Raw genomic sequence first — 26,817 nt, 5'->3', positions numbered from 1 at the left:
ATAGCACAGCAGGACACACTGTCGCCCAGCCCGTAGCCCCCATCCCCCTCACCCATCAAAGTAGAGTAGAAATAAAATAAAGGTTTTTTACACTAGGAGAACCCACACGTCTTTTCCAGTCATTTTACTCGGCCTTTCTTCAGGCCACTGCTAGTGAAAGGGACTGGGATCTTCTTCCGCAGCGTTGGCAGCACCCTCCCCTCTGCAGGCTGGCCCTCCTGGCCACTCAGCACCACGGCCGTGCCCTTCAGGCCTTGCTGGCCCTCACCAGCAGCTGTCAGTGTCCCTGCAGGGCAGCGCTCGGCTCCCGTGGGCTGTTCACATTCCTGAGCCCGCCTGCACCCACAGCCTCTGCCGTGCCCAGCACGCCTTGACCAGGCCCCGTACGTCTTCCTCGGGTTAGCACCATTTCAAGACCTGTTGAAGGCACCACCAGCAGCTGCCCTTGACTGGAAAATGCCCTGCAGCAGCCCCTGGCTGGCAGTGCTGGGCCTGCTGTCCTCAGCACTCATGGCTGGCAGACCATCGATCCTGTGGCGTTTTGACAGCAGGCTGCAGGATGTCCATGCTCCTCTGTAGAAACCTGCTGCAATGCAGTTCAGCAGCTCCCACGGAGCACTCCACACAGCACTGTGGGACTGTGGGACGGGCACTGCCCTGCTCCTGCTGCCCACACTGGTGCTGCTACAGGCCAGCTGACATTGGCCTTCTTGGCCACCTGGGAATATACCACACCATTTGCAGCTGCTGTCAACCACCACCCCCAGACCCTTTCCCATCTCTCAGCTTTCCAGGCGCAATTCCCCACACCCAGAGCGTGGCCTCACACTGCTGTGAGTGAGGGCTCAGTGCCTGGCAGGGCAGGGGCAGACACCAGCCTTGGGCAGGTCTCATGTCATTGGGGCTGGGAATGCTGATGGGACATTGAACACATCCTGGTCTGCAACACGCTTAGGATATCACTGTTGGACAAAGACTTGTGGGCTGAGACACTTCCATCAGATAAACAAATTGGAACCATACAAGTGATGAAAAGGCCACAGTGGCTCACAACCAGCTGCCCGATGTATTGCCAGCCCGAGAGCAGCAGCATCAGCAGCAAGCTGCAGTTGTGCAGCTGAGCAGACACGGTGTCACGTGTGGGGTCTCTCTGGGATCTGGGGGATCAGCTGTCCCACCTATTTCCCCTGCCAGCAGCTGCTGCCCCCAGGCTGCTTCCCTGGTGCTGGGCCTCAGGAGCAGGACAGGCCTCGGCACTGTGCATTCGCTGCTCAGCCATGGCTCACACAGCGCTGTGTCACCCACACTGATTTGGTCACAAATGCAAAACTTGGACGCATGAGAAGTTAATCCTATCCCCTCAAAACCACTCGCCACTGGGGCATCATCACTCAGGATGGTATGGGAGGAGCCCACAGATCGGTGCTGGCCATGTCACAATGGCCCCAGTGACATCATCACCCTGGCCTAAAAACACAACCAGGGTGGCTGCACATCAATACAACCCTCTGAGTTGAGGAGAGCATCGCCGAGGAGGAGCTTGCCCAAGGCTGCTCAAGCACAAGGCTAAGTCAGAGGATTCTGGCGCCTCTGACACAGCTCACGCGCATCTCTCTCTTTACTCAGGGCTGGTGCACAACTGTCAGGCGGAGGAATGCCAGCAGTTCTGCGCAAGAGACGCTCCAGGCACTCGCCATCAACCTGTTCCAGATCCAACACGGCACAGCCGGACACAGTACCCAAGGAGCAAGGTGATAGCAAAAGCCTCTCTCCCCACAGCTCCCGATCGCTGGCACAGGTATACCAGGGCAGTCAGTGAGCAGGCAAGAACTATGCCAGGGCAAGGCAGGAGCTCTTCAACAGGGCTAGGCTCTGGGCATTTGCTGGGGCACCCGTGCCTGACCTACCCTGCCCTTCAGCCAGCACAGCACGGACCCAGCAGGGTTCTGGGGCTGATCCTGCACGGACACTTGCCCAGCCCCACAGACATGCTCATGCCAGGGGCACTTTCTCTCCAGTGTGCATGCTGTGCCACCGGACCGAGGCAGACACCGACATCTGTGGGTACAAGAGAATGAAGTTCAAACTCTGTGTCCACAACTACTGCCAGGTAAGCTCTCTCGGGGCTCCCTCCAACTTTCTGCCCAGGAGGGGCCTTCCTTCCTGAACTAACAAGCTCCTGGCCTTCTCTGCTCTGCAGCTTCTTGCCAGTGGGCTTTTCCCACAAGAGAACACGGAAGACTTTCTCCTTGGAGACACCAGGCACGTCATCAAAGAAGCAGCCAAGAAGGTGAGGACCTCGCAGGCGCAGGGAGCTTGGCACCAGGAGAGGCTTGAGGCAGCTCCTCCTGCTCCCCAGCAAAGAAGCCCCAGCCCTGGCACATGCAAGAGCCTCGTGTGCAGGTGGCTCTGTGGGCTCTAACCCAGCACTGCCCACATCCTGCTCCCTGCCCGGAGACGCAGGGCAGCCACAAAGCCCCAGTCCTGACACTCAGGGGGCTGCGGTGCTCTTTCCAGAGCTGCTTCATTTGCTACAAGATGGGGGCCAGCATCACCTGCTGTGAGACGGGCTGCGACCGCACCTTCCACCTGCCCTGCGCCCCAGACGGCGAATGTGTCACCCAGTACTTCGGGGCCTACAGGTAAGGGCTGCCCGCCCTTGCCTCAGAGACCCCGGCTTCATCTCCAAGCCCTTTCCATCTGCAGTGGCCATGCAAGGCAGAAGCCCACCGGGACAGCTGCCAGCAACCTGCCATACACTGGGGAAGAGCCCACAAAGAGGCTGGGGTCTCTCACAGCTCCACCCCCCACATCGCCATCACTGCGGAAGGACTCTGCGCTTCCCACCTTCCCTCGCCCATCTCTTCCATCTTCCTCACAGGTCCTTCTGCTGGGAGCACCGCCCACAGCAGGCAGTGCACGCTCGTCCAAGCCAGGACAACACCTGCAGCATCTGCCTGGACACCCTGGAAAACAGAATCTCCTACAAAACCATGGGCTGCCCTGCATGCCAAGACGCCCGCTTCCACCGGCAGTGCATCCAGAGACTGGCTCTGCACGCTGGCATCGGCTTCCGATGCCCGTGTTGCCTGAACCAAGAGCCATTCATGATGGAAATGCTCACCATGGGGATCCAACTCTCCAAGAGGTTGGGTTTTCTCCTCCCAGCTCACAAGGTGTCAAGCACAAGTGCAGTGCCAGCCTAAGGACTGCCCTGGCAGGCCTGGCCACCTTCTGTCCCATGCCTCTTGCCCTCAGCTCCACTGAGGAGCTGGAAACAGCACAGGCAGCGGAGCAGGGACTGCCAGGATCTGCTTGATGCTGGGTCAGCTGGGCTCAACTCTTTCCCTTCCTTCTCTTGCAGACCCCCATCAAGGGAGAGTGTCCAAGCAGTCACACCCTTAGGTCAGAGGCATGGCCGCTGCGATGCCGAAACGTGCCTTTGTCCAGGAGGCAGGGAGCACGCGGAGGAAGAGGGGTAAGCTGCCAAAGCAACAATGCAGGGCTCTGAACAGGACCTAGGATCTCCCCACAAGCTCAGGGATGAAGAACTAAGAACAAGGGCTCTGCCAGGCCAGGCCATCCCTTGCTCTGGCACTTTGTCCTCACAACCAGTACCTCCTTTGCTCCTACAGACCCTGGCAACTGAGGCTGTGCAGCTCCTGCGCTGCCGAGGGCACCCACAGACACTGCTCCTCTTTGGGGAACAGCACCTACTCCTGGGAGTGCCACACCTGTGCTGGCACGGAGACTGGTAGGCACCAAAGCACTCGGCGCCCCGCACTGGGGACAGGGGCCAGGCTGGGCCTGGCAGCAGGGCCTTCAGCACGCCTTGGCTCCAGGACAGCTCTGGCTACCACAGGAGCCTCTCCTGCTTACGGCCTGCGTGGCCACCCTGATGACCTTCCTGCCCCTCTTCGCAGGCTCCACTGGCAAACCAGAGCTTGTCAGCCCCAGCACTTCCAGCCAGGAATTATCAATGCCCTCCCAGGGTGTGTTGCTCCTCAACAGCAGCTGCTTCCTTCGCCCTCGGCAGGCCTTGAAGCAGCGCTACCCTGAGGAAGAAATACCATCACGGACAACGTACAGCCCTCCTGCAAAACGCCGCAGGATCGATGATGGCCCAGCCCACAGTGCCAATGAAAGCAGCCCCAGCACTTCCAGCCAGGAATTACCAATGCCCTCCCAGGGTGTGTTGCTCCTCAACAGCAGCTGCTTCCTTCGCCCTCGGCAGGCCTTGAAGCGGCGCTACCCTGAGGAAGAAATACCATCACGGACAACGTACAGCCCTCCTGCAAAACGCCGCAGGATCGATGATGGCCCAGCCCACAGTGCCAATGACAGCAGCCCCAGCACTTCCTAACAGGCAGCGTCGAGGCTGCCTGAAGGCGCTTTGGCCATCAACGGTCAGGCAGCACGGCCACGACGTCCATACAGGCCTCCATGGCTCTTCCACGGATCCAAAACAGACAACCGCTCCCAGCCTGGGCCAATTCGTATGAGACATGTCTGGCGGCAACAACACCGGGCCAAAAAGCCCTACTGCCGGCCATGAATAGCACAGCAGGACACCACTGATAGCACAAGCCTCTCTCCCCACAGCTCCCGATCGCTGGCACAGGTATACCAGGGCAGTCAGTGAGCAGGCAAGAACTATGCCAGGGCAAGGCAGGAGCTCTGCAACAGGGCTAGGCTCTGGGCATTTGCTGGGGCACCCGTGCCTGACCTACCCTGCCCTTCAGCCAGCACAGCACGGACCCAGCAGGGTTCTGGGGCTGATCCTGCACGGACACTTGCCCAGCCCCACAGACATGCTCATGCCAGGGGCACTTTCTCTCCAGTGTGCATGCTGTGCCACCGGACCGAGGCAGACACCGACATCTGTGGGTACAAGAGAATGAAGTTCAAACTCTGTGTCCACAACTACTGCCAGGTAAGCTCTCTCGGGGCTCCCTCCATCTTTCTGCCCAGGAGGGGCCTTCCTTCCTGACCTAACAAGCTCCTGGCCTTCTCTGCTCTGCAGCTTCTTGCCAGTGGGCTTTTCCCACAAGAGAACACGGAAGACTTTCTCCTTGGAGACACCAGGCACGTCATCAAAGAAGCAGCCAAGAAGGTGAGGACCTCGCAGGCGCAGGGAGCTTGGCACCAGGAGAGGCTTGAGGCAGCTCCTCCTGCTCCCCAGCAAAGAAGCCCCAGCCCTGGCACATGCAAGAGCCTCGTGTGCAGGTGGCTCTGTGGGCTCTAACCCAGCACTGCCCGCATCCTGCTCCCTGCCCGGAGACGCAGGGCAGCCACAAAGCCCCAGTCTTGACACTCAGGGGGCTGCGGTGCTCTTTCCAGAGCTGCTTCATTTGCTACAAGATGGGGGCCAGCATCACCTGCTGTGAGACGGCTGCGACCGCACCTTCCACCTGCCCTGCGCCCCAGACGGCGAATGTGTCACCCAGTACTTCGGGGCCTACAGGTAAGGGCTGCCCGCCCTTGCCTCAGAGACCCCGGCTTCATCTCCAAGCCCTTTCCATCTGCAGTGGCCATGCAAGGCAGAAGCCCACCGGGACAGCTGCCAGCAACCTGCCATACACTGGGGAAGAGCCCACAAAGAGGCTGGGGTCTCTCACAGCTCCACCCCCCACATCGCCATCACTGCGGAAGGACTCTGCGCTTCCCACCTTCCCTCGCCCATCTCTTCCATCTTCCTCACAGGTCCTTCTGCTGGGAGCACCGCCCACAGCAGGCAGTGCACGCTCGTCCAAGCCAGGACAACACCTGCAGCATCTGCCTGGACACCGTGGAAAACAGAATCTCCTACAAAACCATGGGCTGCCCTGCATGCCAAGACGCCCGCTTCCACCGGCAGTGCATCCAGAGACTGGCTCTGCACGCTGGCATCGGCTTCCGATGCCCGTGTTGCCTGAACCAAGAGCCATTCTTGATGGAAATGCTCACCATGGGGATCCGACTCTCCAAGAGGTTGGGTTTTCTCCTCCCAGCTCACAAGGTGTCAAGCACAAGTGCAGTGCCAGCCTAAGGACTGCCCTGGCAGGCCTGGCCACCTTCTGTCCCATGCCTCTTGCCCTCAGCTCCACTGAGGAGCTGGAAACAGCACAGGCAGCGGAGCAGGGACTGCCAGGATCTGCTTGATGCTGGGTCAGCTGGGCTCAACTCTTTCCCTTCCTTCCCTTGCAGACCCCCATCATGGGAGAGTGTCCAAGCAGTCACACCCTTAGGTCAGAGGCATGGCCGCTGCGATGCCGAAACGTGCCTTTGTCCAGGAGGCAGGGAGCATGCGGAGGAAGAGGGGTAAGCTGCCAAAGCAACAATGCAGGGCTCTGAACAGGACCTAGGATCTCCCCACAAGCTCAGGGATGAAGAACTAAGAACAAGGGCTCTGCCAGGCCAGGCCATCCCTTGCTCTGGCACTTTGTCCTCACAACCAGTACCTCCTTTGCTCCTACAGACCCTGGCAACTGAGGCTGTGCAGCTCCTGCGCTGCCGAGGGCACCCACAGACACTGCTCCTCTTTGGGGAACAGCACCTACTCCTGGGAGTGCCACACCTGTGCTGGCACGGAGACTGGTAGGCACCAAAGCACTCGGCGCCCGGCACTGGGGACAGGGGCCAGGCTGGGCCTGGCAGCAGGGCCTTCAGCACGCCTTGGCTCCAGGACAGCTCTGGCTACCACAGGAGCCTCTCCTGCTTACGGCCTGCGTGGCCACCCTGATGACCTTCCTGCCCCTCTTCGCAGGCTCCACTGGCAAACCAGAGCTTGTCAGCCCCAGCACTTCCAGCCAGGAATTATCAATGCCCTCCCAGGGTGTGTTGCTCCTCAACAGCAGCTGCTTCCTTCGCCCTCGGCAGGCCTTGAAGCGGCGCTACCCTGAGGAAGAAATACCATCACGGACAACGTACAGCCCTCCTGCAAAACGCCGCAGGATCGATGATGGCCCAGCCCACAGTGCCAATGACAGCAGCCCCAGCACTTCCTTACAGGCAGCGTCGAGGCTGCCTGAAGGCGCTTTGGCCATCAACGGTCAGGCAGCACGGCCACGACGTCCATACAGGCCTCCATGGCTCTTCCACAGATCCACAACAGACAACCGCTCCCAGCCTGGGCCAATTCGTATGAGACATGTCTGGCGGCAACAACGCCGGGCCAAAAAGCCCTACTGCCGGCCATGAATAGCACAGCAGGACACACTGTCGCCCAGCCCGTAGCCCCCATCCCCCTCACCCATCAAAGTAGAGTAGAAATAAAATAAAGGTTTTTTACACTAGGAGAACCCACACGTCTTTTCCAGTCATTTTACTCGGCCTTTCTTCAGGCCACTGCTAGTGAAAGGGACTGGGATCTTCTTCCGCAGCGTTGGCAGCACCCTCCCCTCTGCAGGCTGGCCCTCCTGGCCACTCAGCACCACGGCCGTGCCCTTCAGGCCTTGCTGGCCCTCACCAGCAGCTGTCAGTGTCCCTGCAGGGCAGCGCTCGGCTCCCGTGGGCTGTTCACATTCCTGAGCCCGCCTGCACCCACAGCCTCTGCCGTGCCCAGCACGCCTTGACCAGGCCCCGTACGTCTTCCTCGGGTTAGCACCATTTCAAGACCTGTTGAAGGCACCACCAGCAGCTGCCCTTGACTGGAAAATGCCCTGCAGCAGCCCCTGGCTGGCAGTGCTGGGCCTGCTGTCCTCAGCACTCATGGCTGGCAGACCATCGATCCTGTGGCGTTTTGACAGCAGGCTGCAGGATGTCCATGCTCCTCTGTAGAAACCTGCTGCAATGCAGTTCAGCAGCTCCCACGGAGCACTCCACACAGCACTGTGGGACTGTGGGACGGGCACTGCCCTGCTCCTGCTGCCCACACTGGTGCTGCTACAGGCCAGCTGACATTGGCCTTCTTGGCCACCTGGGAATATACCACACCATTTGCAGCTGCTGTCAACCACCACCCCCAGACCCTTTCCCATCTCTCAGCTTTCCAGGTGCAATTCCCCACACCCAGAGCGTGGCCTCACACTGCTGTGAGTGAGGGCTCAGTGCCTGGCAGGGCAGGGGCAGACACCAGCCTTGGGCAGGTCTCATGTCATTGGGGCTGGGAATGCTGATGGGACATTGAACACATCCTGGTCTGCAACACGCTTAGGATATCACTGTTGGACAAAGACTTGTGGGCTGAGACACTTCCATCAGATAAACAAATTGGAACCATACAAGTGATGAAAAGGCCACAGTGGCTCACAACCAGCTGCCCGATGTATTGCCAGCCCGAGAGCAGCAGCATCAGCAGCAAGCTGCAGTTGTGCAGCTGAGCAGACACGGTGTCACGTGTGGGGTCTCTCTGGGATCTGGGGGATCAGCTGTCCCACCTATTTCCCCTGCCAGCAGCTGCTGCCCCCAGGCTGCTTCCCTGGTGCTGGGCCTCAGGAGCAGGACAGGCCTCGGCACTGTGCATTCGCTGCTCAGCCATGGCTCACACAGCGCTGTGTCACCCACACTGATTTGGTCACAAATGCAAAACTTGGACGCATGAGAAGTTAATCCTATCCCCTCAAAACCACTCGCCACTGGGGCATCATCACTCAGGATGGTATGGGAGGAGCCCACAGATCGGTGCTGGCCATGTCACAATGGCCCCAGTGACATCATCACCCTGGCCTAAAAACACAACCAGGGTGGCTGCACATCAATACAACCCTCTGAGTTGAGGAGAGCATCGCCGAGGAGGAGCTTGCCCAAGGCTGCTCAAGCACAAGGCTAAGTCAGAGGATTCTGGCGCCTCTGACACAGCTCACGCGCATCTCTCTCTTTACTCAGGGCTGGTGCACAACTGTCAGGCGGAGGAATGCCAGCAGTTCTGCGCAAGAGACGCTCCAGGCACTCGCCATCAACCTGTTCCAGATCCAACACGGCACAGCCGGACACAGTACCCGAGGAGCAAGGTGATAGCAAAAGCCTCTCTCCCCACAGCTCCCGATCGCTGGCACAGGTATACCAGGGCAGTCAGTGAGCAGGCAAGAACTATGCCAGGGCAAGGCAGGAGCTCTGCAACAGGGCTAGGCTCTGGGCATTTGCTGGGGCACCCGTGCCTGACCTACCCTGCCCTTCAGCCAGCACAGCACGGACCCAGCAGGGTTCTGGGGCTGATCCTGCACGGACACTTGCCCAGCCCCACAGACATGCTCATGCCAGGGGCACTTTCTCTCCAGTGTGCATGCTGTGCCACCGGACCGAGGCAGACACCGACATCTGTGGGTACAAGAGAATGAAGTTCAAACTCTGTGTCCACAACTACTGCCAGGTAAGCTCTCTCGGGGCTCCCTCCAACTTTCTGCCCAGGAGGGGCCTTCCTTCCTGACCTAACAAGCTCCTGGCCTTCTCTGCTCTGCAGCTTCTTGCCAGTGGGCTTTTCCCACAAGAGAACACGGAAGACTTTCTCCTTGGAGACACCAGGCACGTCATCAAAGAAGCAGCCAAGAAGGTGAGGACCTCGCAGGCGCAGGGAGCTTGGCACCAGGAGAGGCTTGAGGCAGCTCCTCCTGCTCCCCAGCAAAGAAGCCCCAGCCCTGGCACATGCAAGAGCCTCGTGTGCAGGTGGCTCTGTGGGCTCTAACCCAGCACTGCCCGCATCCTGCTCCCTGCCCGGAGACGCAGGGCAGCCACAAAGCCCCAGTCCTGACACTCAGGGGGCTGCGGTGCTCTTTCCAGAGCTGCTTCATTTGCTACAAGATGGGGGCCAGCATCACCTGCTGTGAGACGGGCTGCGACCGCACCTTCCACCTGCCCTGCGCCCCAGACGGCGAATGTGTCACCCAGTACTTCGGGGCCTACAGGTAAGGGCTGCCCGCCCTTGCCTCAGAGACCCCGGCTTCATCTCCAAGCCCTTTCCATCTGCAGTGGCCATGCAAGGCAGAAGCCCACCGGGACAGCTGCCAGCAACCTGCCATACACTGGGGAAGAGCCCACAAAGAGGCTGGGGTCTCTCACAGCTCCACCCCCCACATCGCCATCACTGCGGAAGGACTCTGCGCTTCCCACCTTCCCTCGCCCATCTCTTCCATCTTCCTCACAGGTCCTTCTGCTGGGAGCACCGCCCACAGCAGGCAGTGCACGCTCGTCCAAGCCAGGACAACACCTGCAGCATCTGCCTGGACACCGTGGAAAACAGAATCTCCTACAAAACCATGGGCTGCCCTGCATGCCAAGACGCCCGCTTCCACCGGCAGTGCATCCAGAGACTGGCTCTGCACGCTGGCATCGGCTTCCGATGCCCGTGTTGCCTGAACCAAGAGCCATTCATGATGGAAATGCTCACCATGGGGATCCGACTCTCCAAGAGGTTGGGTTTTCTCCTCCCAGCTCACAAGGTGTCAAGCACAAGTGCAGTGCCAGCCTAAGGACTGCCCTGGCAGGCCTGGCCACCTTCTGTCCCATGCCTCTTGCCCTCAGCTCCACTGAGGAGCTGGAAACAGCACAGGCAGCGGAGCAGGGACTGCCAGGATCTGCTTGATGCTGGGTCAGCTGGGCTCAACTCTTTCCCTTCCTTCTCTTGCAGACCCCCATCAAGGGAGAGTGTCCAAGCAGTCACACCCTTAGGTCAGAGGCATGGCCGCTGCGATGCCGAAACGTGCCTTTGTCCAGGAGGCAGGGAGCACGCGGAGGAAGAGGGGTAAGCTGCCAAAGCAACAATGCAGGGCTCTGAACAGGACCTAGGATCTCCCCACAAGCTCAGGGATGAAGAACTAAGAACAAAGGCTCTGCCAGGCCAGGCCATCCCTTGCTCTGGCACTTTGTCCTCACAACCAGTACCTCCTTTGCTCCTACAGACCCTGGCAACTGAGGCTGTGCAGCTCCTGCGCTGCCGAGGGCACCCACAGACACTGCTCCTCTTTGGGGAACAGCACCTACTCCTGGGAGTGCCACACCTGTGCTGGCACGGAGACTGGTAGGCACCAAAGCACTCGGCGCCCCGCACTGGGGACAGGGGCCAGGCTGGGCCTGGCAGCAGGGCCTTCAGCACGCCTTGGCTCCAGGACAGCTCTGGCTACCACAGGAGCCTCTCCTGCTTACGGCCTGCGTGGCCACCCTGATGACCTTCCTGCCCCTCTTCGCAGGCTCCACTGGCAAACCAGAGCTTGTCAGCCCCAGCACTTCCAGCCAGGAATTACCAATGCCCTCCCAGGGTGTGTTGCTCCTCAACAGCAGCTGCTTCCTTCGCCCTCGGCAGGCCTTGAAGCGGCGCTACCCTGAGGAAGAAATACCATCACAGACAACGTACAGCCCTCCTGCAAAACGCCGCAGGATCGATGATGGCCCAGCCCACAGTGCCAATGACAGCAGCCCCAGCACTTCCTTACAGGCAGTGTCGAGGCTGCCTGAAGGCGCTTTGGCCATCAACAGTCAGGCAGCACGGCCACGACGTCCATACAGGCCTCCATGGCTCTTCCACGGATCCAAAACAGACAACCGCTCCCAGCCTGGGCCAATTCGTATGAGACATGTCTGGCGGCAACAACGCCGGGCCAAAAAGCCCTACTGCCGGCCATGAATAGCACAGCAGGACACCACTGATAGCACAAGCCTCTCTCCCCACAGCTCCCGATCGCTGGCACAGGTATACCAGGGCAGTCAGTGAGCAGGCAAGAACTATGCCAGGGCAAGGCAGGAGCTCTGCAACAGGGCTAGGCTCTGGGCATTTGCTGGGGCACCCGTGCCTGACCTACCCTGCCCTTCAGCCAGCACAGCACGGACCCAGCAGGGTTCTGGGGCTGATCCTGCACGGACACTTGCCCAGCCCCACAGACATGCTCATGCCAGGGGCACTTTCTCTCCAGTGTGCATGCTGTGCCACCGGACCGAGGCAGACACCGACATCTGTGGGTACAAGAGAATGAAGTTCAAACTCTGTGTCCACAACTACTGCCAGGTAAGCTCTCTCGGGGCTCCCTCCAACTTTCTGCCCAGGAGGGGCCTTCCTTCCTGAACTAACAAGCTCCTGGCCTTCTCTGCTCTGCAGCTTCTTGCCAGTGGGCTTTTCCCACAAGAGAACACGGAAGACTTTCTCCTTGGAGACACCAGGCACGTCATCAAAGAAGCAGCCAAGAAGGTGAGGACCTCGCAGGCGCAGGGAGCTTGGCACCAGGAGAGGCTTGAGGCAGCTCCTCCTGCTCCCCAGCAAAGAAGCCCCAGCCCTGGCACATGCAAGAGCCTCGTGTGCAGGTGGCTCTGTGGGCTCTAACCCAGCACTGCCCACATCCTGCTCCCTGCCCGGAGACGCAGGGCAGCCACAAAGCCCCAGTCCTGACACTCAGGGGGCTGCGGTGCTCTTTCCAGAGCTGCTTCATTTGCTACAAGATGGGGGCCAGCATCACCTGCTGTGAGACGGGCTGCGACCGCACCTTCCACCTGCCCTGCGCCCCAGACGGCGAATGTGTCACCCAGTACTTCGGGGCCTACAGGTAAGGGCTGCCCGCCCTTGCCTCAGAGACCCCGGCTTCATCTCCAAGCCCTTTCCATCTGCAGTGGCCATGCAAGGCAGAAGCCCACCGGGACAGCTGCCAGCAACCTGCCATACACTGGGGAAGAGCCCACAAAGAGGCTGGGGTCTCTCACAGCTCCACCCCCCACATCGCCATCACTGCGGAAGGACTCTGCGCTTCCCACCTTCCCTCGCCCATCTCTTCAATCTTCCTCACAGGTCCTTCTGCTGGGAGCACCGCCCACAGCAGGCAGTGCACACTCGTCCAAGCCAGGACAACACCTGCAGCATCTGCCTGGACACCGTGGAAAACAGAATCTCCTACAAAACCATGGGCTGCCCTGCATGCCAAGACGCCCACTTCCACCGGCAGTGCATCCAGAGACTGGCTCTGCACGCTGGCATCGGCTTCCGATGCCCGTGTTGCCTGAACCAAGAGCCATTCATGATGGAAATGCTCACCATGGGGATCCGACTCTCCAAGAGGTTGGGTTTTCTCCTCCCAGCTCACAAGGTGTCAAGCACAAGTGCAGTGCCAGCCTAAGGACTGCCCTGGCAGGCCTGGCCACCTTCTGTCCCATGCCTCTTGCCCTCAGCTCCACTGAGGAGCTGGAAACAGCACAGGCAGCGGAGCAGGGACTGCCAGGATCTGCTTGATGCTGGGTCAGCTGGGCTCAACTCTTTCCCTTCCTTCTCTTGCAGACCCCCATCAAGGGAGAGTGTCCAAGCAGTCACACCCTTAGGTCAGAGGCATGGCCGCTGCGATGCCGAAACGTGCCTTTGTCCAGGAGGCAGGGAGCATGCGGAGGAAGAGGGGTAAGCTGCCAAAGCAACAATGCAGGGCTCTGAACAGGACCTAGGATCTCCCCACAAGCTCAGGGATGAAGAACTAAGAACAAGGGCTCTGCCAGGCCAGGCCATCCCTTGCTCTGGCACTTTGTCCTCACAACCAGTACCTCCTTTGCTCCTACAGACCCTGGCAACTGAGGCTGTGCAGCTCCTGCGCTGCCGAGGGCACCCACAGACACTGCTCCTCTTTGGGGAACAGCACCTACTCCTGGGAGTGCCACACCTGTGCTGGCACGGAGACTGGTAGGCACCAAAGCACTCGGCGCCCGGCACTGGGGACAGGGGCCAGGCTGGGCCTGGCAGCAGGGCCTTCAGCACGCCTTGGCTCCAGGACAGCTCTGGCTACCACAGGAGCCTCTCCTGCTTACGGCCTGCGTGGCCACCCTGATGACCTTCCTGCCCCTCTTCGCAGGCTCCACTGGCAAACCAGAGCTTGTCAGCCCCAGCACTTCCAGCCAGGAATTATCAATGCCCTCCCAGGGTGTGTTGCTCCTCAACAGCAGCTGCTTCCTTCGCCCTCGGCAGGCCTTGAAGCGGCGCTACCCTGAGGAAGAAATACCATCACGGACAACGTACAGCCCTCCTGCAAAACGCCGCAGGATCGATGATGGCCCAGCCCACAGTGCCAATGACAGCAGCCCCAGCACTTCCTTACAGGCAGCGTCGAGGCTGCCTGAAGGCGCTTTGGCCATCAACGGTCAGGCAGCACGGCCACGACGTCCATACAGGCCTCCATGGCTCTTCCACAGATCCACAACAGACAACCGCTCCCAGCCTGGGCCAATTCGTATGAGACATGTCTGGCGGCAACAACGCCGGGCCAAAAAGCCCTACTGCCGGCCATGAATAGCACAGCAGGACACACTGTCGCCCAGCCCGTAGCCCCCATCCCCCTCACCCATCAAAGTAGAGTAGAAATAAAATAAAGGTTTTTTACACTAGGAGAACCCACACGTCTTTTCCAGTCATTTTACTCGGCCTTTCTTCAGGCCACTGCTAGTGAAAGGGACTGGGATCTTCTTCCGCAGCGTTGGCAGCACCCTCCCCTCTGCAGGCTGGCCCTCCTGGCCACTCAGCACCACGGCCGTGCCCTTCAGGCCTTGCTGGCCCTCACCAGCAGCTGTCAGTGTCCCTGCAGGGCAGCGCTCGGCTCCCGTGGGCTGTTCACATTCCTGAGCCCGCCTGCACCCACAGCCTCTGCCGTGCCCAGCACGCCTTGACCAGGCCCCGTACGTCTTCCTCGGGTTAGCACCATTTCAAGACCTGTTGAAGGCACCACCAGCAGCTGCCCTTGACTGGAAAATGCCCTGCAGCAGCCCCTGGCTGGCAGTGCTGGGCCTGCTGTCCTCAGCACTCATGGCTGGCAGACCATCGATCCTGTGGCGTTTTGACAGCAGGCTGCAGGATGTCCATGCTCCTCTGTAGAAACCTGCTGCAATGCAGTTCAGCAGCTCCCACGGAGCACTCCACACAGCACTGTGGGACTGTGGGACGGGCACTGCCCTGCTCCTGCTGCCCACACTGGTGCTGCTACAGGCCAGCTGACATTGGCCTTCTTGGCCACCTGGGAATATACCACACCATTTGCAGCTGCTGTCAACCACCACCCCCAGACCCTTTCCCATCTCTCAGCTTTCCAGGTGCAATTCCCCACACCCAGAGCGTGGCCTCACACTGCTGTGAGTGAGGGCTCAGTGCCTGGCAGGGCAGGGGCAGACACCAGCCTTGGGCAGGTCTCATGTCATTGGGGCTGGGAATGCTGATGGGACATTGAACACATCCTGGTCTGCAACACGCTTAGGATATCACTGTTGGACAAAGACTTGTGGGCTGAGACACTTCCATCAGATAAACAAATTGGAACCATACAAGTGATGAAAAGGCCACAGTGGCTCACAACCAGCTGCCCGATGTATTGCCAGCCCGAGAGCAGCAGCATCAGCAGCAAGCTGCAGTTGTGCAGCTGAGCAGACACGGTGTCACGTGTGGGGTCTCTCTGGGATCTGGGGGATCAGCTGTCCCACCTATTTCCCCTGCCAGCAGCTGCTGCCCCCAGGCTGCTTCCCTGGTGCTGGGCCTCAGGAGCAGGACAGGCCTCGGCACTGTGCATTCGCTGCTCAGCCATGGCTCACACAGCGCTGTGTCACCCACACTGATTTGGTCACAAATGCAAAACTTGGACGCATGAGAAGTTAATCCTATCCCCTCAAAACCACTCGCCACTGGGGCATCATCACTCAGGATGGTATGGGAGGAGCCCACAGACCGGTGCTGGCCATGTCACAATGGCCCCAGTGACATCATCACCCTGGCCTAAAAACACAACCAGGGTGGCTGCACATCAATACAACCCTCTGAGTTGAGGAGAGCATCGCCGAGGAGGAGCTTGCCCAAGGCTGCTCAAGCACAAGGCTAAGTCAGAGGATTCTGGCGCCTCTGACACAGCTCACGCGCATCTCTCTCTTTACTCAGGGCTGGTGCACAACTGTCAGGCGGAGGAATGCCAGCAGTTCTGCGCAAGAGACGCTCCAGGCACTCGCCATCAACCTGTTCCAGATCCAACACGGCACAGCCGGACACAGTACCCAAGGAGCAAGGTGATAGCACAAGCCTCTCTCCCCACAGCTCCCGATCGCTGGCACAGGTATACCAGGGCAGTCAGTGAGCAGGCAAGAACTATGCCAGGGCAAGGCAGGAGCTCTGCAACAGGGCTAGGCTCTGGGCATTTGCTGGGGCACCCGTGCCTGACCTACCCTGCCCTTCAGCCAGCACAGCACGGACCCAGCAGGGTTCTGGGGCTGATCCTGCACGGACACTTGCCCAGCCCCACAGACATGCTCATGCCAGGGGCACTTTCTCTCCAGTGTGCATGCTGTGCCACCGGACCGAGGCAGACACCGACATCTGTGGGTACAAGAGAATGAAGTTCAAACTCTGTGTCCACAACTACTGCCAGGTAAGCTCTCTCGGGGCTCCCTCCAACTTTCTGCCCAGGAGGGGCCTTCCTTCCTGAACTAACAAGCTCCTGGCCTTCTCTGCTCTGCAGCTTCTTGCCAGTGGGCTTTTCCCACAAGAGAACACGGAAGACTTTCTCCTTGGAGACACCAGGCACGTCATCAAAGAAGCAGCCAAGAAGGTGAGGACCTCGCAGGCGCAGGGAGCTTGGCACCAGGAGAGGCTTGAGGCAGCTCCTCCTGCTCCCCAGCAAAGAAGCCCCAGCCCTGGCACATGCAAGAGCCTCGTGTGCAGGTGGCTCTGTGGGCTCTAACCCAGCACTGCCCACATCCTGCTCCCTGCCCGGAGACGCAGGGCAGCCACAAAGCCCCAGTCCTGACACTCAGGGGGCTGCGGTGCTCTTTCCAGAGCTGCTTCATTTGCTACAAGATGGGGGCCAGCATCACCTGCTGTGAGACGGGCTGCGACCGCACCTTCCACCTGCCCTGCGCCCCAGACGGCGAATGTGTCACCCAGTACTTCGGGGCCTACAGGTAAGGGCTGCCCGCCCTTGCCTCAGAGACCCCGGCTTCATCTCCAAGCCCTTTCCATCTGCAGTGGCCATGCAAGGCAGAAGCCCACCGGGACAGCTGCCAGCAACCTGCCATACACTGGGGAAGAGCCCACAAAGAGGCTGGGGTCTCTCACAGCTCCACCCCCCACATCGCCATCACTGCGGAAGGACTCTGCGCTTCCCACCTTCCCTCGCCCATCTCTTCCATCTTCCTCACAGGTCCTTCTGCTGGGAGCACCGCCCACAGCAGGCAGTGCACGCTCGTCCAAGCCAGGACAACACCTGCAGCATCTGCCTGGACACCGTGGAAAACAGAATCTCCTACAAAACCATGGGCTGCCCTGCATGCCAAGACGCCCGCTTCCACCGGCAGTGCATCCAGAGACTGGCTCTGCACGCTGGCATCGGCTTCCGATGCCCGTGTTGCCTGAACCAAGAGCCATTCATGATGGAAATGCTCACCATGGGGATCCGACTCTCCAAGAGGTTGGGTTTTCTCCTCCCAGCTCACAAGGTGTCAAGCACAAGTGCAGTGCCAGCCTAAGGACTGCCCTGGCAGGCCTGGCCACCTTCTGTCCCATGCCTCTTGCCCTCAGCTCCACTGAGGAGCTGGAAACAGCACAGGCAGCGGAGCAGGGACTGCCAGGATCTGCTTGATGCTGGGTCAGCTGGGCTCAACTCTTTCCCTTCCTTCTCTTGCAGACCCCCATCAAGGGAGAGTGTCCAAGCAGTCACACCCTTAGGTCAGAGGCATGGCCGCTGCGATGCCGAAACGTGCCTTTGTCCAGGAGGCAGGGAGCACGCGGAGGAAGAGGGGTAAGCTGCCAAAGCAACAATGCAGGGCTCTGAACAGGACCTAGGATCTCCCCACAAGCTCAGGGATGAAGAACTAAGAACAAGGGCTCTGCCAGGCCAGGCCATCCCTTGCTCTGGCACTTTGTCCTCACAACCAGTACCTCCTTTGCTCCTACAGACCCTGGCAACTGAGGCTGTGCAGCTCCTGCGCTGCCGAGGGCACCCACAGACACTGCTCCTCTTTGGGGAACAGCACCTACTCCTGGGAGTGCCACACCTGTGCTGGCACGGAGACTGGTAGGCACCAAAGCACTCGGCGCCCGGCACTGGGGACAGGGGCCAGGCTGGGCCTGGCAGCAGGGCCTTCAGCACGCCTTGGCTCCAGGACAGCTCAGGCTACCACAGGAGCCTCTCCTGCTTACGGCCTGCGTGGCCACCCTGATGACCTTCCTGCCCCTCTTCGCAGGCTCCACTGGCAAACCAGAGCTTGTCAGCCCCAGCACTTCCAGCCAGGAATTATCAATGCCCTCCCAGGGTGTGTTGCTCCTCAACAGCAGCTGCTTCCTTCGCCCTCGGCAGGCCTTGAAGCGGCGCTACCCTGAGGAAGAAATACCATCACGGACAACGTACAGCCCTCCTGCAAAACGCCGCAGGATCGATGATGGCCCAGCCCACAGTGCCAATGAAAGCAGCCCCAGCACTTCCAGCCAGGAATTACCAATGCCCTCCCAGGGTGTGTTGCTCCTCAACAGCAGCTGCTTCCTTCGCCCTCGGCAGGCCTTGAAGCGGCGCTACCCTGAGGAAGAAATACCATCACGGACAACGTACAGCCCTCCTGCAAAACGCCGCAGGATCGATGATGGCCCAGCCCACAGTGCCAATGACAGCAGCCCCAGCACTTCCTTACAGGCAGTGTCGAGGCTGCCTGAAGGCGCTTTGGCCATCAACGGTCAGGCAGCACGGCCACGACGTCCATACAGGCCTCCATGGCTCTTCCACGGATCCAAAACAGACAACCGCTCCCAGCCTGGGCCAATTCGTATGAGACATGTCTGGCGGCAACAACGCCGGGCCAAAAAGCCCTACTGCCGGCCATGAATAGCACAGCAGGACACCACTGATAGCACAAGCCTCTCTCCCCACAGCTCCCGATCGCTGGCACAGGTATACCAGGGCAGTCAGTGAGCAGGCAAGAACTATGCCAGGGCAAGGCAGGAGCTCTGCAACAGGGCTAGGCTCTGGGCATTTGCTGGGGCACCCGTGCCTGACCTACCCTGCCCTTCAGCCAGCACAGCACGGACCCAGCAGGGTTCTGGGGCTGATCCTGCACGGACACTTGCCCAGCCCCACAGACATGCTCATGCCAGGGGCACTTTCTCTCCAGTGTGCATGCTGTGCCACCGGACCGAGGCAGACACCAACATCTGTGGGTACAAGAGAATGAAGTTCAAACTCTGTGTCCACAACTACTGCCAGGTAAGCTCTCTCGGGGCTCCCTCCATCTTTCTGCCCAGGAGGGGCCTTCCTTCCTGACCTAACAAGCTCCCGGCCTTCTCTGCTCTGCAGCTTCTTGCCAGTGGGCTTTTCCCACAAGAGAACACGGAAGACTTTCTCCTTGGAGACACCAGGCACGTCATCAAAGAAGCAGCCAAGAAGGTGAGGACCTCGCAGGTGCAGGGAGCTTGGCACCAGGAGAGGCTTGAGGCAGCTCCTCCTGCTCCCCAGCAAAGAAGCCCCAGCCCTGGCACATGCAAGAGCCTCGTGTGCAGGTGGCTCTGTGGGCTCTAACCCAGCACTGCCCGCATCCTGCTCCCTGCCCGGAGACGCAGGGCAGCCACAAAGCCCCAGTCCTGACACTCAGGGGGCTGCGGTGCTCTTTCCAGAGCTGCTTCATTTGCTACAAGATGGGGGCCAGCATCACCTGCTGTGAGACGGGCTGCGACCGCACCTTCCACCTGCCCTGCGCCCCAGACGGCGAATGTGTCACCCAGTACTTCGGGGCCTACAGGTAAGGGCTGCCCGCCCTTGCCTCAGAGACCCCGGCTTCATCTCCAAGCCCTTTCCATCTGCAGTGGCCATGCAAGGCAGAAGCCCACCGGGACAGCTGCCAGCAACCTGCCATACACTGGGGAAGAGCCCACAAAGAGGCTGGGGTCTCTCACAGCTCCACCCCCCACATCGCCATCACTGCGGAAGGACTCTGCGCTTCCCACCTTCCCTCGCCCATCTCTTCCATCTTCCTCACAGGTCCTTCTGCTGGGAGCACCGCCCACAGCAGGCAGTGCACGCTCGTCCAAGCCAGGACAACACCTGCAGCATCTGCCTGGACACCGTGGAAAACAGAATCTCCTACAAAACCATGGGCTGCCCTGCATGCCAAGACGCCCGCTTCCACCGGCAGTGCATCCAGAGACTGGCTCTGCACGCTGGCATCGGCTTCCGATGCCCGTGTTGCCTGAACCAAGAGCCATTCATGATGGAAATGCTCACCATGGGGATCCGACTCTCCAAGAGGTTGGGTTTTCTCCTCCCAGCTCACAAGGTGTCAAGCACAAGTGCAGTGCCAGCCTAAGGACTGCCCTGGCAGGCCTGGCCACCTTCTGTCCCATGCCTCTTGCCCTCAGCTCCACTGAGGAGCTGGAAACAGCACAGGCAGCGGAGCAGGGACTGCCAGGATCTGCTTGATGCTGGGTCAGCTGGGCTCAACTCTTTCCCTTCCTTCCCTTGCAGACCCCCATCATGGGAGAGTGTCCAAGCAGTCACACCCTTAGGTCAGAGGCATGGCCGCTGCGATGCCGAAACGTGCCTTTGTCCAGGAGGCAGGGAGCACGCGGAGGAAGAGGGGTAAGCTGCCAAAGCAACAATGCAGGGCTCTGAACAGGACCTAGGATCTCCCCACAAGCTCAGGGATGAAGAACTAAGAACAAGGGCTCTGCCAGGCCAGGCCATCCCTTGCTCTGGCACTTTGTCCTCACAACCAGTACCTCCTTTGCTCCTACAGACCCTGGCAACTGAGGCTGTGCAGCTCCTGCGCTGCCGAGGGCACCCACAGACACTGCTCCTCTTTGGGGAACAGCACCTACTCCTGGGAGTGCCACACCTGTGCTGGCACGGAGACTGGTAGGCACCAAAGCACTCGGCGCCCGGCACTGGGGACAGGGGCCAGGCTGGGCCTGGCAGCAGGGCCTTCAGCACGCCTTGGCTCCAGGACAGCTCAGGCTACCACAGGAGCCTCTCCTGCTTACGGCCTGCGTGGCCACCCTGATGACCTTCCTGCCCCTCTTCGCAGGCTCCACTGGCAAACCAGAGCTTGTCAGCCCCAGCACTTCCAGCCAGGAATTATCAATGCCCTCCCAGGGTGTGTTGCTCCTCAACAGCAGCTGCTTCCTTCGCCCTCGGCAGGCCTTGAAGCGGCGCTACCTTGAGGAAGAAATACCATCACGGACAACGTACAGCCCTCCTGCAAAACGCCGCAGGATCGATGATGGCCCAGCCCACAGTGCCAATGACAGCAGCCCCAGCACTTCCTAACAGGCAGCGTCGAGGCTGCCTGAAGGCGCTTTGGCCATCAACAGTCAGGCAGCACGGCCACGACGTCCATACAGGCCTCCATGGCTCTTCCACAGATCCACAACAGACAACCGCTCCCAGCCTGGGCCAATTCGTATGAGACATGTCTGGCGGCAACAACGCCGGGCCAAAAAGCCCTACTGCCGGCCATGAATAGCACAGCAGGACACACTGTCGCCCAGCCCGTAGCCCCCATCCCCCTCACCCATCAAAGTAGAGTAGAAATAAAATAAAGGTTTTTTACACTAGGAGAACCCACACGTCTTTTCCAGTCATTTTACTCGGCCTTTCTTCAGGCCACTGCTAGTGAAAGGGACTGGGATCTTCTTCCGCAGCGTTGGCAGCACCCTCCCTGTTGCCGTGGGGATCCTGCAACACGCATATATCAAACCAGGAGTCCCGTGGAAAGGAAATATATATGGACAGACAGATTCTTGATAGCTGTTTCAGAGAGATGTTTATTTCTCCAGCCGCATGGCCGGAGCTCTGCCCAGGAACTGTTCCAGTCACGGGACCAAGGGTCCTTCTGCCCGCGCAGGGGACACAAACCAACCAATGGGAACGAGGCTGAGCAGGGGCAGCGAAACCCCGTGTCTGTGCCCTCAGGGCCCCTCTCCCAGGGCTACACGGCAGGGGAGGGACCCCAACACCTCACCCGTTTTATTTTAATAAAAGGAGAATGAAAACAACTGGATAAACATAACAAGAACAGTTTCAAAACAAAACAAGCCACCCTCCTGAGTCTTTAAATGTCCAAACAGATTCTCTGGAACATCTTAGGGCTGACAGAAGGGAGACAGAACTCTGAGCATGCTTTGTGGGGAAACTGAGGCAGGAGAGGGTTTAACTTCTTCCCTCCCCCTTTTCATCCCCCACTCGGCATTGGAAAGGGATTTTTGGGGAAACAATTGGCAAAAGCATGGTTTTGTGAGGGAAACCATGGATGAAAAAACGGATTGGGAATACACTGGGGGTAATAGGACATAGGGTAAAAGGGAAAGGTGGGATTAGGAAAGGGAAACTGTAGGGGGGGTTTACAATGGAGATACTGTCTAACATGACTACGATTTTTTGCATATATACTGCCTTTTACAGGAACACCATCAGGCCCAGTGACCTGCGATGCTTGTAACCCTTTTCTCCCTAGTACAATATTAAATTCCACCACTTCTCCATCTCCCAAGCTTGGGATGCATTTTTCAGGGTTATTCTTTTTAATAGCAGTTCTATGCACGAATATGTCTTGCTGGTTGTCACATCTTGTTATAAAACCATAATTTTGCTTAACATTATACCATTTTACTATCCCTAAGGTCTTAGTTGCTATGATCTTTTCCTTTTTCCGAGTGGCTGCTGTTTTCTGTCTCGCTCCGTCTTTGCTCTCTCTTTCGGTCGCTCCCGTGTTGGAATTGTCGGAGCTGCTGGTGCCTGCGCGCTCTTCCCGGGGTCGCGTTCGGGGCTGCGCGGGCCGGGCCGGGCCACGCCGCTCAGTTCTCCGTGTGTCGCCTCCTCTGGTCGCAGCTTCGCTGCCGCTGCCGGGCGCTGCACCCACGTCTCGGCCGGGCCCCCGAGCGACGACTCCCCCGCGCCCCGCTCCAGCGCGCGTCTCGGCCGGGCGCGGCTCCGTTCCACCGCCATCGCCGCCAGCCGCCGCCCGCGTGCCGCCCCTCTCGGTCGGGCGTTCACGGGGCTCGCTCCACCACGCACTGCACAGGACCGGGCGGGCACCGCCGGGTCCCGCCGCTCCTCGCTCCGCCACCGACACTGCGGCTCGCGTGGCTCCGCCCGCGCGCGGGAACTGCCTCGCTGCTGCTCGCAGAGCGCTCGGTGCACGTGGCCTGGGCCGCACGGTCCCTGCGCCACGCTTCCCTTCGCCAGGACACAGCTGACATTGCTCAACAGTCTCGGTAACTAAATAATATTCACGAAAATATTCTTCCATCGGCATATATTTTGACTCTAGTATTAACTGTGTCCAAACGGTTTTCCAAAAGCCCTTGGTAAGAATTAAATCCCAAGAAACATAGAAAAAGTTCTTAAACAACCATGCCAGGAAGTGTTTCAGTTCTTTTTGAGCTTGAATCAAGCTAAAATTTACAAATCGTTGTTCAAGAATCATTTTAAGTTTAAGATAAATGTCCATATGCGGCTCTGAGAGCCAAGAGTCTTCCCACGGTTCCTCCATAGTTTAGATACGGAATAGCAAAGCAAAACCAAGAAGAGGAATCCAAAGTTTCCAGGGTTTACTCACACAAATCAGTCGCTTAGGGATCGGGGATCGTTCTGCTCACAAATCTCCACCATTTGTTGCAGTGGGGATCCTGCAACACGCATATATCAAACCAGGAGTCCCGTGGAAAGGAAATATATATACGGACAGACAGATTCTTGATAGCTGTTTCAGAGAGATGTTTATTTCTCCAGCCGCACGGCCGGAGCTCTGCCCAGGAACTGTCCCAGTCACGGGACCAAGGGTCCTTCTGCCCGCGCAGGGAGCACAAACCAACCAATGGGAACGAGGCTGAGCAGGGGCAGGGGAACCCCGTGCCTGTGCCCTCAGGGCCCCTCTCCCAGGGCTACACGGCAGGGGAGGGACCCCAACACCTCCCCTCTGCAGGCTGGCCCTCCTGGCCACTCAGCACCACGGCCGTGCCCTTCAGGCCTTGCTGGCCCTCACCAGCAGCTGTCAGTGTCCCTGCAGGGCAGCGCTCGGCTCCCGTGGGCTGTTCACATTCCTGAGCCCGCCTGCACCCACAGCCTCTGCCGTGCCCAGCACGCCTTGACCAGGCCCCGTACGTCTTCCTCGGGTTAGCACCATTTCAAGACCTGTTGAAGGCACCACCAGCAGCTGCCCTTGACTGGAAAATGCCCTGCAGCAGCCCCTGGCTGGCAGTGCTGGGCCTGCTGTCCTCAGCACTCATGGCTGGCAGACCATCGATCCTGTGGCGTTTTGACAGCAGGCTGCAGGATGTCCATGCTCCTCTGTAGAAACCTGCTGCAATGCAGTTCAGCAGCTCCCACGGAGCACTCCACACAGCACTGTGGGACTGTGGGACGGGCACTGCCCTGCTCCTGCTGCCCACACTGGTGCTGCTACAGGCCAGCTGACATTGGCCTTCTTGGCCACCTGGGAATATACCACACCATTTGCAGCTGCTGTCAACCACCACCCCCAGACCCTTTCCCATCTCTCAGCTTTCCAGGTGCAATTCCCCACACCCAGAGCGTGGCCTCACACTGCTGTGAGTGAGGGCTCAGTGCCTGGCAGGGCAGGGGCAGACACCAGCCTTGGGCAGGTCTCATGTCATTGGGGCTGGGAATGCTGATGGGACATTGAACACATCCTGGTCTGCAACACGCTTAGGATATCACTGTTGGACAAAGACTTGTGGGCTGAGACACTTCCATCAGATAAACAAATTGGAACCATACAAGTGATGAAAAGGCCACAGTGGCTCACAACCAGCTGCCCGATGTATTGCCAGCCCAAGAGCAGCAGCATCAGCAGCAAGCTGCAGTTGTGCAGCTGAGCAGACACGGTGTCACGTGTGGGGTCTCTCTGGGATCTGGGGGATCAGCTGTCCCACCTATTTCCCCTGCCAGCAGCTGCTGCCCCCAGGCTGCTTCCCTGGTGCTGGGCCTCAGGAGCAGGACAGGCCTCGGCACTGTGCATTCGCTGCTCAGCCATGGCTCACACAGCGCTGTGTCACCCACACTGATTTGGTCACAAATGCAAAACTTGGACGCATGAGAAGTTAATCCTATCCCCTCAAAACCACTCGCCACTGGGGCATCATCACTCAGGATGGTATGGGAGGAGCCCACAGACCGGTGCTGGCCATGTCACAATGGCCCCAGTGACATCATCACCCTGGCCTAAAAACACAACCAGGGTGGCTGCACATCAATACAACCCTCTGAGTTGAGGAGAGCATCGCCGAGGAGGAGCTTGCCCAAGGCTGCTCAAGCACAAGGCTAAGTCAGAGGATTCTGGCGCCTCTGACACAGCTCACGCGCATCTCTCTCTTTACTCAGGGCTGGTGCACAACTGTCAGGCGGAGGAATGCCAGCAGTTCTGCGCAAGAGACGCTCCAGGCACTCGCCATCAACCTGTTCCAGATCCAACACGGCACAGCCGGACACAGTACCCAAGGAGCAAGGTGATAGCAAAAGCCTCTCTCCCCACAGCTCCCGATCGCTGGCACAGGTATACCAGGGCAGTCAGTGAGCAGGCAAGAACTATGCCAGGGCAAGGCAGGAGCTCTGCAACAGGGCTAGGCTCTGGGCATTTGCTGGGGCACCCGTGCCTGACCTACCCTGCCCTTCAGCCAGCACAGCACGGACCCAGCAGGGTTCTGGGGCTGATCCTGCACGGACACTTGCCCAGCCCCACAGACATGCTCATGCCAGGGGCACTTTCTCTCCAGTGTGCATGCTGTGCCACCGGACCGAGGCAGACACCGACATCTGTGGGTACAAGAGAATGAAGTTCAAACTCTGTGTCCACAACTACTGCCAGGTAAGCTCTCTCGGGGCTCCCTCCAACTTTCTGCCCAGGAGGGGCCTTCCTTCCTGACCTAACAAGCTCCTGGCCTTCTCTGCTCTGCAGCTTCTTGCCAGTGGGCTTTTCCCACAAGAGAACACGGAAGACTTTCTCCTTGGAGACACCAGGCACGTCATCAAAGAAGCAGCCAAGAAGGTGAGGACCTCGCAGGCGCAGGGAGCTTGGCACCAGGAGAGGCTTGAGGCAGCTCCTCCTGCTCCCCAGCAAAGAAGCCCCAGCCCTGGCACATGCAAGAGCCTCGTGTGCAGGTGGCTCTGTGGGCTCTAACCCAGCACTGCCCACATCCTGCTCCCTGCCCGGAGACGCAGGGCAGCCACAAAGCCCCAGTCCTGACACTCAGGGGGCTGCGGTGCTCTTTCCAGAGCTGCTTCATTTGCTACAAGATGGGGGCCAGCATCACCTGCTGTGAGACGGGCTGCGACCGCACCTTCCACCTGCCCTGCGCCCCAGACGGCGAATGTGTCACCCAGTACTTCGGGGCCTACAGGTAAGGGCTGCCCGCCCTTGCCTCAGAGACCCCGGCTTCATCTCCAAGCCCTTTCCATCTGCAGTGGCCATGCAAGGCAGAAGCCCACCGGGACAGCTGCCAGCAACCTGCCATACACTGGGGAAGAGCCCACAAAGAGGCTGGGGTCTCTCACAGCTCCACCCCCCACATCGCCATCACTGCGGAAGGACTCTGCGCTTCCCACCTTCCCTCGCCCATCTCTTCCATCTTCCTCACAGGTCCTTCTGCTGGGAGCACCGCCCACAGCAGGCAGTGCACGCTCGTCCAAGCCAGGACAACACCTGCAGCATCTGCCTGGACACCGTGGAAAACAGAATCTCCTACAAAACCATGGGCTGCCCTGCATGCCAAGACGCCCGCTTCCACCGGCAGTGCATCCAGAGACTGGCTCTGCACGCTGGCATCGGCTTCCGATGCCCGTGTTGCCTGAACCAAGAGCCATTCATGATGGAAATGCTCACCATGGGGATCCGACTCTCCAAGAGGTTGGGTTTTCTCCTCCCAGCTCACAAGGTGTCAAGCACAAGTGCAGTGCCAGCCTAAGGACTGCCCTGGCA

The 26,817-nt window shown here is 59.3% G+C and overlaps 2 protein-coding genes and 4 long non-coding RNA genes across 6 annotated transcripts; all 6 read left to right on the top strand.

Moving 5' to 3' along the window:
- Nucleotides 1-2,250: 2,250 nt before the first annotated feature.
- LOC125329127 lies at nucleotides 2,251-2,966 on the top strand. The gene is made up of 3 exons (XR_007205054.1): nucleotides 2,251-2,290; nucleotides 2,518-2,642; nucleotides 2,882-2,966. It is a non-coding gene; the product is annotated as an uncharacterized LOC125329127 (long non-coding RNA).
- Nucleotides 2,967-3,384: 418 nt separating this feature from the next.
- Nucleotides 3,385-4,022, top strand: LOC125329149. Its single transcript, XR_007205060.1, has 3 exons — nucleotides 3,385-3,478; nucleotides 3,636-3,754; nucleotides 3,924-4,022. It is a non-coding gene; the product is annotated as an uncharacterized LOC125329149 (long non-coding RNA).
- A 5,413-nt stretch (nucleotides 4,023-9,435) lies between these two features.
- On the top strand, nucleotides 9,436-10,385 carry LOC125329378 (PHD finger protein 7-like). Its single transcript, XM_048311260.1, has 3 exons — nucleotides 9,436-9,469; nucleotides 9,697-9,821; nucleotides 10,061-10,385. The coding sequence occupies exons 2-3, from the start codon at nucleotides 9,718-9,720 to the stop codon at nucleotides 10,383-10,385; spliced, it is 429 nt and encodes a 142-aa protein (XP_048167217.1). The 5' UTR covers nucleotides 9,436-9,469; nucleotides 9,697-9,717.
- Nucleotides 10,386-10,563: 178 nt separating this feature from the next.
- Nucleotides 10,564-11,153, top strand: LOC125329236. The gene is made up of 3 exons (XR_007205108.1): nucleotides 10,564-10,657; nucleotides 10,815-10,933; nucleotides 11,103-11,153. It is a non-coding gene; the product is annotated as an uncharacterized LOC125329236 (long non-coding RNA).
- Nucleotides 11,154-12,054: 901 nt separating this feature from the next.
- LOC125329187 lies at nucleotides 12,055-12,725 on the top strand. Its single transcript, XR_007205077.1, has 3 exons — nucleotides 12,055-12,094; nucleotides 12,322-12,446; nucleotides 12,686-12,725. It is a non-coding gene; the product is annotated as an uncharacterized LOC125329187 (long non-coding RNA).
- A 3,090-nt stretch (nucleotides 12,726-15,815) lies between these two features.
- Nucleotides 15,816-21,149, top strand: LOC125329377. The gene is made up of 15 exons (XM_048311259.1): nucleotides 15,816-15,912; nucleotides 16,180-16,271; nucleotides 16,362-16,451; nucleotides 16,679-16,803; nucleotides 17,043-17,339; nucleotides 17,526-17,639; nucleotides 17,797-17,915; nucleotides 18,085-18,567; nucleotides 19,003-19,094; nucleotides 19,185-19,274; nucleotides 19,502-19,626; nucleotides 19,866-20,132; nucleotides 20,349-20,462; nucleotides 20,620-20,738; nucleotides 20,908-21,149. Exons 1-15 carry the CDS (start codon nucleotides 15,816-15,818, stop codon nucleotides 21,147-21,149), a joined length of 2,466 nt encoding a protein of 821 aa, XP_048167216.1.
- Nucleotides 21,150-26,817: the final 5,668 nt, after the last annotated feature.

This window comes from Corvus hawaiiensis, chromosome 8 (assembly GCF_020740725.1).
Source record: "Corvus hawaiiensis isolate bCorHaw1 chromosome 8, bCorHaw1.pri.cur, whole genome shotgun sequence".
NCBI classification, from domain to species: domain Eukaryota; kingdom Metazoa; phylum Chordata; class Aves; order Passeriformes; family Corvidae; genus Corvus; species Corvus hawaiiensis.
The sequence above is the reverse complement of the archived record's forward strand: the minus strand, read 5'-3'. Positions and strand labels throughout refer to the sequence as shown.